Source organism: Sitophilus oryzae, unplaced genomic scaffold (assembly GCF_002938485.1).
Source record: "Sitophilus oryzae breed Bouriz unplaced genomic scaffold, Soryzae_2.0 scaffold_1432_pilon_pilon, whole genome shotgun sequence".
NCBI classification, from domain to species: domain Eukaryota; kingdom Metazoa; phylum Arthropoda; class Insecta; order Coleoptera; family Curculionidae; genus Sitophilus; species Sitophilus oryzae.
The window spans coordinates 323,160-335,849 of record NW_022146096.1 but is presented as its reverse complement, the minus strand read 5'-3'; the positions used below and the strand labels follow the sequence as shown (position 1 = coordinate 335,849).

The 12,690-nt window shown below is 30.2% G+C and overlaps 2 protein-coding genes across 2 annotated transcripts in view; both read right to left on the bottom strand.

The window, feature by feature from the left end:
• Positions 1-5,069, bottom strand: part of LOC115876356 (myosin-VIIa-like) — a 34,329-nt gene extending 29,260 nt beyond the window's left edge. The window contains exons 1-2 of the mRNA XM_030892096.1: positions 4,915-5,069; positions 591-851 (exon numbers count right to left, since the gene is read on the bottom strand). Coding sequence (XP_030747956.1) covers positions 591-851; positions 4,915-4,938 — 285 coding nt within the window. The 5' untranslated portion in view covers positions 4,939-5,069. The remainder of the gene's footprint in view (positions 1-590; positions 852-4,914) is intronic.
• Positions 5,070-6,993: 1,924 nt separating this feature from the next.
• On the bottom strand, positions 6,994-12,338 carry LOC115876357 (general odorant-binding protein 83a-like). Its single transcript, XM_030892097.1, has 7 exons — positions 12,271-12,338; positions 9,537-9,615; positions 9,420-9,466; positions 9,324-9,359; positions 8,584-8,689; positions 7,089-7,153; positions 6,994-7,037 (listed from the first exon to the last, which is right to left on the bottom strand). The coding sequence occupies exons 1-7, from the start codon at positions 12,325-12,327 to the stop codon at positions 7,020-7,022; spliced, it is 408 nt and encodes a 135-aa protein (XP_030747957.1). The 5' UTR covers positions 12,328-12,338; the 3' UTR covers positions 6,994-7,019.
• Between the last annotated feature and the right edge of the window lie 352 nt (positions 12,339-12,690).

Genomic DNA, 12,690 nt, shown 5'->3' with positions numbered 1-12,690 from the left:
TCAATTGTATCCACAGAGAAAGCCTAATAATTAGCATATAGAACAATCAATTTTTGATTTCAAACCACAATTTATCTTGACGCATGGTCAATGGCCAAAAGAACATTACTAGCAAATTTTGAAGTATAATTAGTGGAAAAGTCAAAAGTTTGTTGTTTTTTTTACTAATTGAAAATTACTACCACTAATTTTGATGTTCTAAATGCGCATATTGAAATTAGAGGAACAAATTTCTACACTAATTAGAACCACTAATTTATTGTAACATTTATAGTAAACATTCCATTAATTTCGAGGGCCGAATGAAGCGTTAATTAGTAGAAAAAGATATCAAATTTTAACTTTTTCCACTAGTTATACTTCAAAATTTACGAATAATGTCATTTTTAATTATCATCCGTCAACATAAATTTTGGTTGGAAAAAAAGTTGATTGTTTTATAAAATAATTAATAGGTTTTCTCTATGAATACATGATTTTAATTGTATTTTTCGGACATTGTAAATGATCGTAAACTGTAAGTATAACTGAAAAAAACTTATACTAAATAAAGTATATTTTGCTGTGTGTGTATTAAGTTCTATACATACGTAGATTTTCTTTTCTTTGTAGCGTTTGTGTAAGTTGCGGAGTATAGCGTATTCTTGCAGATCTCCCAGGTTAATCATATCATCAACGCCTTTTTCAGATGTGACGTGCATGATTTTGAGCACTTGGGCATTGGCAACGTAAACCTGATTGCCATCATCGTCGATTATTTTCACTCTGCTCGATTCTATGGCAGTCACTTTGCCACCGATTGGTATGTCAAACTCGCCATTGTTTATTTGCTTAGCCCAGATGTAGTCACCCTAAAATTAGAAGATTTTTTTGAACGTGGGCATTGGTAAAAACAGGGTTTCAAAAAAGATATAGATAAATATCTCTATTTTCCTTGAAACCCTATATTTTCACTAATAGTTGAGATATCAGAGTGAATAAAAATAGTAAATGTGCGTAAACAAATCACAGTACCATTTGATGCCAAAATGTTTTCATTCTTCAAGCCTGTATGTTTGATAACTTTAGACCGTCGATGTACTGGAAGCAGCTATATATCAATATGCTGCTTGATGATATTAGTGATTTTAGTTGGTATTGTTCGGCAATAATGCATGATGGTTAAGGGAATCTAAGGCTACCTTGAGATCAATGAAAGACGAAATTTCGAGGATTTTCCGATGACAATGCTTAATATATTGGAGTGGATACGACCCAGGTAATAGATGTCATCCTCAGAGTAATAGATGTCATCCTCACTGTAATCCCTCAAGTGGCAGTCTACAGGACACCTGGCAAGAAGGAGGGACAGCAGATGGACCACAGAAATTACAGCATGGTACCCACGAAGAATTAAGAGACCTAGAGGAAGACCAAACCTGAGATGGGACCATGATATTAGGTAATTAGCAGGGATAAATTGGGCCCGCATGGATAACTCGCCAACTTGGATAACTTGCCAATAATAGACAATAATGGGCCTACTGCAAAGAGAGTATCTAGATATGTGAGGGAGGCTACAGCCTACAGCATATTTGGAAATGGTTGACTAAGATGATATTGATGAATTATGATGTAACGATTATTTAAAAGTATGTGATCAATAATAATGTAATTTTTATATATTATCAATATAATAATGTAATTTTTATAATAACTATAATAACAATATTATAATAACATTTGATTTACGTAATGTCCTAAAAGACGTATTTGTGGTTTTTATATATTTTTAAACTATTCATAATTATGACATAACGATTATTGTAAAGTGTATTATCAATAATAATGTAATTTTTATTTTCGCTTACAATAGGAGTTCCATATCACTGTAAATTAGATAAAAAATAAATTGATTACACTAAATACAATGCATTTATTATCATCTGATAACATATTATCATATCATATTATTTGAATCTTAATATATATTGCTCATTCTGATAGTTTTTTTTTTATAGTTCACTATTTTTTAAATACATGACATTTCTAGTGAATTATTTTATCCCATCTGTCTGCAATAACATCCAACATTTAGATCCGTACAGGAAAACTGGAAACACGAGGCTCTCAACAATCTACTGTCCAGATCCTCTTAGGCTTAATTGTGGTTTCTTCTGCAATCGTACATCTCCTCTTAATCTCATTACTAATGATGTTGAAACTCTGTTGTTAGTCAGCATGAAACAGAAAAAAACTTCTCACCACTTCGATGTATTTAGTCGTGTTTGACATAAGTTGCATTTTATATTTTAACCAAGTTTTAACAAATACACTCTTTATATATAAATTATGCTTACTAAACCATAGAAAACCCATTCACTTGTGAGATCGGCCCACCAGGAGTCATCAACGACAACCAGTGAAGATATTGTGATGTGATGTTCTTCTTGTGAAGCGATGTTCTTAGAATGGTTTTCAAAGTTGTTGGCATTTCAATTTCAGTACAGGATTAACTGGAAATGTTACGATTGTTTTGAATACAAACAAACTTTTAAAATATTGTTTCTTATACACTGCGGTTCCCTGTGTGTAGAAACTCCAGCCTCCGCCTCTGCAACTATACAGTATGTCCCCGGATTGTTTACAAGAGGAAAAACATTTCTATTATTGACATTTTGAGAAAAACACATTCTTCATAAACATTTTTGCTCATTCCAAAATGGTTAATCGCGTTTATACTTTTCCAAATTTCCATACCGTTTTAGAGAAAATTAAGAGAAACATGAAAATATATATTTCATATCAATTAAACTTTTAGTTACGTAATCGAGGGCGTGATTTTTAAAATCATTGTTGCCAACCATGGACATATTCGGGACCGTGCTCACTAACTGGAATTTAAATTTCGCGCTGGTGATTCAGGTGGTAGCTTTGCTATAACATATATATAAACAACTTGAATCATATTTCATAAATTACAATTATAATTAAAAGTAACAATTATGTTACATTTATGTTTGTCGTTTGTTATCGTTGTTTTGTATTAACAAAATATATTAAATATATAATATTAATACTTATTTAATTATACTCTAATAATTCGATTCTGTGTCCAAGGCGGCTTCTTTGTGAAAATTTGCTATCTTTTAGAATAAAATGAATTTAGTTCTTTATTATAATTGTCCTTGACCACACTTTCATTATCAGAATCATCACTATTTTGTGCCATTATTTCCTAATTTTGAAATAGAGGTTCAAAAAATATCCTTGGATAAATTTAGGTTAGATATAGGTACCAATCCCGCGTAATATGTTTTGTGCAATCTGATTAGTCTTCACTAGGCATTTTGAAGATTGACTGAAAACGAGCAGTCTTTTTGCAGAAATGTCCAGCAAATATTATCATTGTTTAATTTGCCTAATTCCGATTAGCCATTTTGCAAAGCGATTGAAACAGACACGTTTTTAGTAAAATGTCCTTTTTTTACGTTTCTTGTTTAAAACGCCAGCGTTTTATAATATGCCTAGTCTTTTTGCAAAATGTCGAATTATTTGATACGCCTGGAACACCTATAGTGTGTGCGATTGTTGTCCACATACAGCAGTGTTGAGAAGTGCTAACAACGTACATATTCAGAATGCTCCTTCCATATCAATCTCCTGTCTCTTGTATCACCAAGAATTATTTTTTTTTATTTATATTTAAAATGTTTGTCAAAAAGGCAAGGCATTTGGCGATTGGTGTCCAAAAGTATTATATTTGGTTGTCGAAAGTTGGAAAGATAGAAAAACAAATGAAAAATATTTACAGAAACTTTAGAAATGTCAAGATGTGCTTTGAGAAGATTAAGATGTTCTCTGGCACTAGTAAAAATGCTATCGCCAAATCCAAATAGGTATAAAGTTAAACTCAATTGATTTATTACCGAATGATCTGATATTTTAAAAATGATTTGATAAAAAAATAATATTATCAGATATCATTGCTAAGATATCGTCATAATTTATATTTAATTATACAGGATGTCCCAGAAACAAGTGCAAGTAGTTTAACTGGTAGTATAGTTCAACCCCAGAAACACGCCTGAGTTTTTTTCGCGATTTTTTTTTTTTTGAAAATTCGAATTTTTTTGAAAAATGTTTTGAATTTTTTTTTAGTTTTTAGTTAAAAACATAATTTCTTGATAATATGGCAACATAGGTATTAGATTAAATTTACAAAAAAGAAAATCCAGCAATAGCAAAAAATCATTTTTTTTTAATTTTCAAAGTAAAATAACTCCGTTATTTTGGACTAATTGAAAAACGATAAAGATAAAATATGTTTCTTTTATCGAGATCTACCACCTCTTAAAATACTTGCACTTTTTATTATTCTATTATTCTCTATATTTCTGGGACACCCTGCATAAATTATGACGACGTATATACAGGGTGAGTCTTAAATAAGTGCAAATCTGGTAGATTTCAATAAAAGAAACATATTTTCTCTTTAGCGTTTTTCAAATAAGTCCAAAATAACCGAGATATTTTACTCTGAAAATTTAAAAAAATATTTTTTTCCCTTTTTGAGAACTTTGAGAACCACTGGATCTTTTCTGTTTCTGGGTTTTATTTTTGCAAATTTAATCTACTACCTATGTTGCTATATTCTGAAGATATTATGCCTTTTAACTGGAAATTAAAATCCAAATTTCTTTTCAAAAATTGCAAATTTTCAATTTTTTGGGAAAAAAACATCGAAACGTGTTTCTGGGGTCTAAATATTCTACCACCAAAAATATTTGCACTTATTTAAGACTCACCCTGTATATATATAACGTATCAAAAAAATCCCTTTATCGTAGATATTATTAATGAAAGATGAGTAATCAACTATGAATAATCAAGCTAGAAATTAAACAGATTTAAACAGAAATATCAACGACTTACCACAACAACGCCTTGCGTTGCCATGTTTATTCAGAGTATTATTTAATCCTATGGCACTATTTAGATATCTTCTAGTTAGGAACACCACAACAGATCTCTAATGAAATAGATAAAACTATACCTAATCATTTCTAATTTCACTAAAACACTGAGGTCTAAACGATGTCGAGCAATTTTATCTTTTTTATCATTACGATAAGCGGCTTTTCTTTAAACATTAGGTTCTCTCATTTAAAAATGTATTTGTTTGTACTTGTTATATGAGCGATAACGGGTCAGGATTTAAGTAGGATTATTCATTATTATTGATTTGTATTTGTAAGATACGAAAAATGTTAGCATTGTTGCTGGCATTCGGCGAGATTAATACCTACATATATGTAATCCTAAATATTCTAAAGCCAACTAAAAGTATACACACATGGCCAAAATTATTGTATATATCGTTTAAAAATATACGGAAAGGAATTTAAAGGATCTTTTTTTACACATAGCTTTGATAATCTGTAATAAACATTTTTTTATTAAAATGGATATGGTAAACAATGTTTATCGTTCAGACCCAATATTATTACAAATTCTTGCACATTTCGATTTGTGGTCTCTTGGGTTTCAGAAGAAATTTCACCATTGTTTTGGCCTTAAAATGCCTAGAAACATTATTTCGCATATTGATTTTGAGGAGTTAACCAAAGCGATGTTTCGCGAATATTAAAAAAATCATGGAGACAAACGAGGTTACAGACCGGCCTGGAAGAGGTAGAAAGAGAGTTACTACTGCTGTGCAAGACCGTCATATATCCCTAATTGCACGACGCAATCCCCTGCTTTCTAGTACTGCTATTAAAAATGAGTTGGCTCGCCTTGAAGGAGTAAATATTTCAAGAAAGACCATAGCAAGAAGACTCCATGACAGAGGATTACATGTAACTACGTGTTCCGAGGCTTAATTTACAGCACAAAATTACGCGACTACAATAAGCTAAGGAGATGAGAGCAAATGGACCTAACTGGAATTTCGTCATGTTTAATGATGAAACAAGAATAATACTGCAAGGCCTAATGTCAGACTCGCGACGAACTTTGGTCTGGAGAGCATCTGGAATACGAGCACTCTTGAATGCAACTCAACCCCGTGTCCCGTTTCAAGGGGGAGGCATTATGGTATGGGCAGGTATAATGCACGGATCTCGAACTCCTTTTGTTTTTATTGATGGCACAATGACAGATGCCTCATATCTTAGAGACGTTTTAGAGCATATTATGCGTCCATTTCGAGGGGGAGTGGAGGATGATTTTTTTACATGGACGATAATGATCCTCCCCATCGCACTTTAGCGGTTCGCGAATTTTTTGAGGAAGTGTGGTGGCCGCTGATATGCGCGAAACATGGGAAGCCATTTCTTAACACCTTCTGGACAACTTAATTGAGTGTATGCCACGTCGTCTCACAGTTTGCATTGAGGCTCGAGGAGGCAACACAGACTAGTTGTGAGAAATAATTTAAATTGTTTTCAATATTTTTTTTAAATTAAATTAGTTAGTGTTGATTTTCACTCATTATGAAATAAATTTTAAGGGAATTGTTTGCAGGACAGCCATCCATTTGAAACCAGACCTCCTAATCTTCAGGGACGACTTCTTCTAAAGGCAGCCCAATTTCTTCTTGTAATAGCTAATGATCTTAAGTCTCCGTAGAATAAAATTCTGTGATCTTTTTTCCCTAATATACAGGAGTCAACGTTTTTCTTTTCTTCAATATGAAGAAGAATATTCAAATCATTGTTATATTCTTAGTTATGATTTCTAGGGCTTTAAGACATTTTTTATCTTTTAGCTCAACTGACCATTATATCCTACTAAAATGGTTTCAAATAATAATGGCAGTTTAAGTTAAAAACTACAAATCTATTATCATATCAATTTCAGTAGGTAACATAAAATTAAATGTCATTAAATGATTTTTGGGATGCTCTTTATTTAACTATTATATTGAAAATATACGAGATTACTAGGTATATATATTAAATATAACTAAAATATTATTAATGTAGTAATAGTATTTAGGTATACATTTTACAATCCGATATACAGTGATTCCAACATTACACCAAGAACCAGTTCTAAAAAAAATAAGTTTGAAATAATTTAGATTAGTAAAATGTAGATATTACCTCAGGATCAGCAAGATGAAGGCAATAATTGAAATTGTACGATTTTTCACATAAATCGGCGCCAGCTAAAACATAAGTTGAATAAATTATATTAGTATCTTTATAAATTATTACAAATAGAAGAAAAGCAATACAGGGTGTTTTCCAAAAGTGGTTCACCCCTATAATTATTTTATTCTTTCAGATAAAAAACGAATTTTGGTATTTTGGTATATGACATAAATGAGGTTTTATTGACGTATTTCAGTTAGTTTCGTTCAATTCCTGCTTCACCAGAAATTTTTTTAATCTTTTTATTTTTAAATGGTATTTTTGTCGGTACTTTTTTACTATGTTCGATAGAAAATTACATTCTGAATAGCATGACATATAATTTTTCAACTTTTTGTATTTTAAATTAAAAAAATAGCATATGGAATTTCAATCTAGAGTGCCACGGCCATAAATGTAACGAAAATTTGGCTCGATGTACCAAGTATGTGGTACCAGATTATTTGTGAAAAATTCTTTTTCCAAACATGCTAATGAGGTACTCTCGTTCTATTTAAAAAAAAAACAGTTATTAATAGAAATACGATTTGGATATTTTTTAACCGGCCAGGAAAAGAGACGAAAACATTGGACGGTCAATTTATTAATTAACACATTCTAACTTGAGATTTAAAATGCTATTTTTTTAATTGAGAATGTAAAAAGTTGACAAATGATGCCATTTTCTATCAAATAAAGGAAGAAAATACCGAAAGTGCCATTTAAAAATCAAAAGTTGTAGGTACCTAGTCATTTCCGGTGAAACAGGATGTGACCGAAGCCAATTGAATTCCGATTTATGTCATATACTAATATACCAAATTTCGCTTTATTATCTACTGATACATACTGATATATACTGATATATACTGATACATACTGATACATACTGATACATACTGATATATACTGATACATACTGATACATATTGATACATACTGATACATACTGATACATACTGATACATACTGATACATACTGATACATACTGATACATACTGATACATACTGATACATACTGATACATACTGATACATACTGATACATACTGATACATACTGATACATACTGATACATACTGATACATACTGATACATACTGATACATACTGATACATACTGATACATACTGATACATACTGATACATACTGATACATACTGATACATACTGATACATACTGATACATACTGATACATACTGATACATACTGATACATACTGATACAAACTGATACATACTGTAAATTAAAATAGTTATAGATGTGAGCTCCTTTCAAAAACGCCCGGTGTAATATCTAGACAGCAGAGTTTTATTATTAACATGTCTGATGAGAGCCTAGCAAATAATTTCTTGAAAATACTTCTACTTTGTTAAATAATTTACACACACAAAATAAGTTTAATTAAAGGATTGCGTGAAAAGCCCGGTGTAGTTTGTAATAATATATGAAAATCAAAATTTACCGTCAATTTGTCGACATTTATTTATTGCAGCCATCAATAAATCTTTGACTTCTGGATAAGCTTGTGCTTCTATAAAATCGTAATCAATTGTGCCATCCGGTTTCATCTAAAATGAGATTAAATAATATTAATATTGTCAAGAAAAATGGCCTATCCGCCAGAAATTAAAAATATATTACTGGTTGCCTGCACAACCGCAACGTATCCGCCAGAAATTAAAAGACTTTTTCAGGCGCCATCTTTTAGTCAAGTCGAGAAGTAAGGGAATCAGACAATAGAATTGTCTGGTATGAAGAAGTACGCTTTCCGAGAATTGGGGAAATTTCGAGAAGCAGTCAATAGAGTATATAAGCCGGAGCCATCGACAACTGAGACAGTTTTTGAAATTTGAATATACCGCGTGAAAATTGAAAATCGGACAATTTGGTGAAGGAATCTTATAAATAGTTAGTTTGTTGTGTGTTATAAGTTAGTAATTGTGTATAAAGTGAGAAAATAAATTCGTTAAGTATTTTATCGTGAGTTTAAATTAGTGGACCCACGGAATCCGTAACAATATGAACAAATAAATGATACATTATAATTCAAGAGGATGGATAGAGATAAACATTTTTTAAGATCTATTCTATACTTATCTAGCATAGTTTAAAGTATTTTTCGATTTAAGGAAAAAACCATGTTAAATAGTCGTGAAATAGTCAATATGAAAGTATGGTGCGTATTTATTATATGATATTTACCCATTTCGATTCCAACATAAGGCACTTCATGTAACACTAAAATGAAATATAAAAATACCTTTATTATCTTTCATTTTCTAAATAAATAATATTTACCATCATATGTTGGTCCTTGTGTTTTATATCGTAAGCTGAATGGTGGTCTAAAATTTAATAAAATAAATGTAACACTAATAATTATAAATAACGTATTTACAGTTTTAATATATTTACCTTCTGTGAGTCCACTTCTATCCAGACACAATTTGTGTAAATCGTCTACATATTCCTGAAGCTCCGGTGGAAGAGTTACCTTTAACAAACATGTGTTTTAATCTCTTTATAATAATTACTGCTTTTAATTAATAAAAATTTAAATACAGTACAGACGCGATAATCCAGCTCAATAAAACTAAGGTTACATTACAAAAAAACGGTTAAAATAAATAAGTTGAATAATTTATTTTCTAAACAAATGCATCAATTATAACACTAATAGTCAAAAATGCACTTATAATATATTGATAAACCTACATTCTACATAATTATCTATACACTAAACTAGTTATACTCCCTGTTGCCGATCTGGACATAGGAAATCCCAAATTTTAAAAATGATGAATAAGTTTTCCCCATTTTATTTTACAGAAATATTTATTTGATACTTTTTAAAGAAGTACTTAAAATGAGACAATTTGTTTACTTTGAATGATTTATACGAATTCATTCTTAGGTTGTGAGAGATACAAAAATACAAAATTAATCAAAAAAATTATACGGTCCTGATTAGAATAACAAACATGGCACCTTCAAATTCAATCTTTTAATGACAAATTGACTGTCTTGTTGCCAAAAATATGAAATAAAAAATTGACACAAATATTGACTGCATACGTGTTAAATATAATTTGAAAATATGAATAACACAACTAAATAAAAAAAAATAGTTTGGTAGTATTATGGAGGAAAAAGTCTACAATCTGTTAAGGATTTATTTTCTATACATTTTCCAAATATACCAGACCAGTTATTGAACAGCTATTGACTATAAATTTAAAAGAAAAATTCCAACACGAACAGTTATTAAAGACTGTAAATATAAAAAGAAGATTAATATTGATGAAGATCATGGAGAAATAATAAATAAAAATGAATTAAATAATATTCTGTTACAAGTAATTGTACTCTGTAAAAGAAGTTACACCTTCTAGGAGGCTTGCTTTTTCGACAATGTGTAATTAAAGATGGCCGACACAATATTTTTTTAAATACTGTAACTTTCTTATTTTTTAACCGATTTACCTCAAACAAACTCCATATTAAGGAGGAAGAGTTTGGGATCTAATTTTGATTTGGCAAATCTTCCTCCCACAGAAGACTCCAGTAATCAACACGTTTTTAGAGTATATTTACAGGTACAAAGCTGGAGAGGAAACGAGTTAGATCCACTTGAGTGGGGATGGTTTGCCAGTGGCAATGAGCTTTTCCCAGTGACTTACACCAAACCTCCAGGGCCCGAACACTTAATGGCAATTTTTTTGCAAATGCAAAGATCTTTGCACAGCAAACTGTGTTTGTGCTTCTTATAATCGGAAATGCAATATTTTGCGTAAAAAATGCAATGATTATGAAGAAATGGAAATAGATGATTGTGACGTGTAAATACAAATGTGAAAAAGTTATTATTATGTATATGTAGTTAAAAGCTATTAAAAGTTGAATCTATACTTTTCTGCTGGAATAAAAAGAATTTCAGTGTTTATTATTATCTATTATTAAGAATAACAATTTTTTCTGTTTTTTATTTATTTTTAATGTTTTTTTTAATTCATATGTTTAACCTAAAACCAAAGGCAACTGTTTTTATTTTATGTCAATCGAACAAAAAATAAAGTATTTTTACATCCTGTATAAGTTTATTTTTGTTTGTATCCTTAAGGATACACTATACACTACATCTCCCGCACTACTCAACCTATCATAAACTCAAGGACTGTTTCAAAATCAGAACAAAAGAGCGCATATTCTTTAACCTTTTTTGCTACGAAGTACGGTTCAAAAAAAAAATTGACGAAAAGCAAGTCGATTTCTTTTATTATTTTCTCTTTTTTTTATTTTTGACAGAAAAACAACCTGTCAAAATAGTTTTATATTTTTATTTCATTCTTTAGTCCAAAACAAAGGTAATGATTTTTACTTGACGAAAATCGGTTAATAAATAAGAAAGTTACGATTTTTTTAAAGAATAGGATCAGACGCCATCTTTAATTCAACATGGCGGAGAAAGCAAGCGCTCTAGGAGGTGTAACTTTTTTTTACAGAGTACTGTTAATGAGTACTATCATCTGTGAAAAAATCAGCTTGATTGCAAAAATTTCGCCTATTTTTGCTAACTGCCCTGGCGTATATGTTTATAGATAAAAATGTCATATGAAAAAATGGGGGTGTTTCTTTAGAGGAAAAAAGTTGCTATAAGCTTGAAGAAAAAAGTTGCTATAAACTTGAAAATATTTTTAAGTGTGAGATTTCATTGTAGGATATTGATGATGTGGAAAAAATAATATTTAGATATTGTAGACTTTTAGAAATTTCGAATGTAACCCTAAACTAAGGATATGGTAATGGTGTAATATGGTAATCCCCCGTAGAGTGTTAATAGGTATTTTACTTACATATACTTTACTTACATCAGTAAACCCAACACAACCACCAATAGCACCTAAAATACTAACTAAAGCAAAGAACTTAACCATTTTTTAATATTATTTAGTGCTGCATTTAATTTTTGCATTTTATATACCCTCACGTTTTGGTCAAATATACCTAATTATGTAATTTAGATTATTATTCATTACCATCAATCCTGATGGTTCATTTCCTTTTATAAATTGAAGTTTTGTTTGGAATTGATTGACTTTCCTTGTTATTATTCTGAATAAAATTGATAGGACTATTATAGAAAACTCACCTTAGCGTAACTGCTACTAAAGAGTGCCAAAACCAACAAAAATTCTAATTTAGTCATTTTTTCTTCAGATACTCATTTGTTAATCACATAGTGATCGTATTTATACTTTTGTTTGTTTTGCGCTAGAGATACAATTTTCTAAATTGGTATTATTACTATTTTAATAGTATATTTGTACCGTAGTATTAATGCCAATACTGTGATTTGTACCGACAAATTACATCCCAATTAGTTATAGGAAGCTGTGATAGGGATCGGATAATGTATGGTTGAAGAAAATTTGCATATGTAATGGGTAATTAAAATTTAATTAATTAAAAACAAAGGCTGTAGAAGAAATTGATGCTTACGTTATATGATTACATAGGAAAACAAATTTTAGGAAAAATTCGCCAAAAATTCTAAAATACATTTATGACA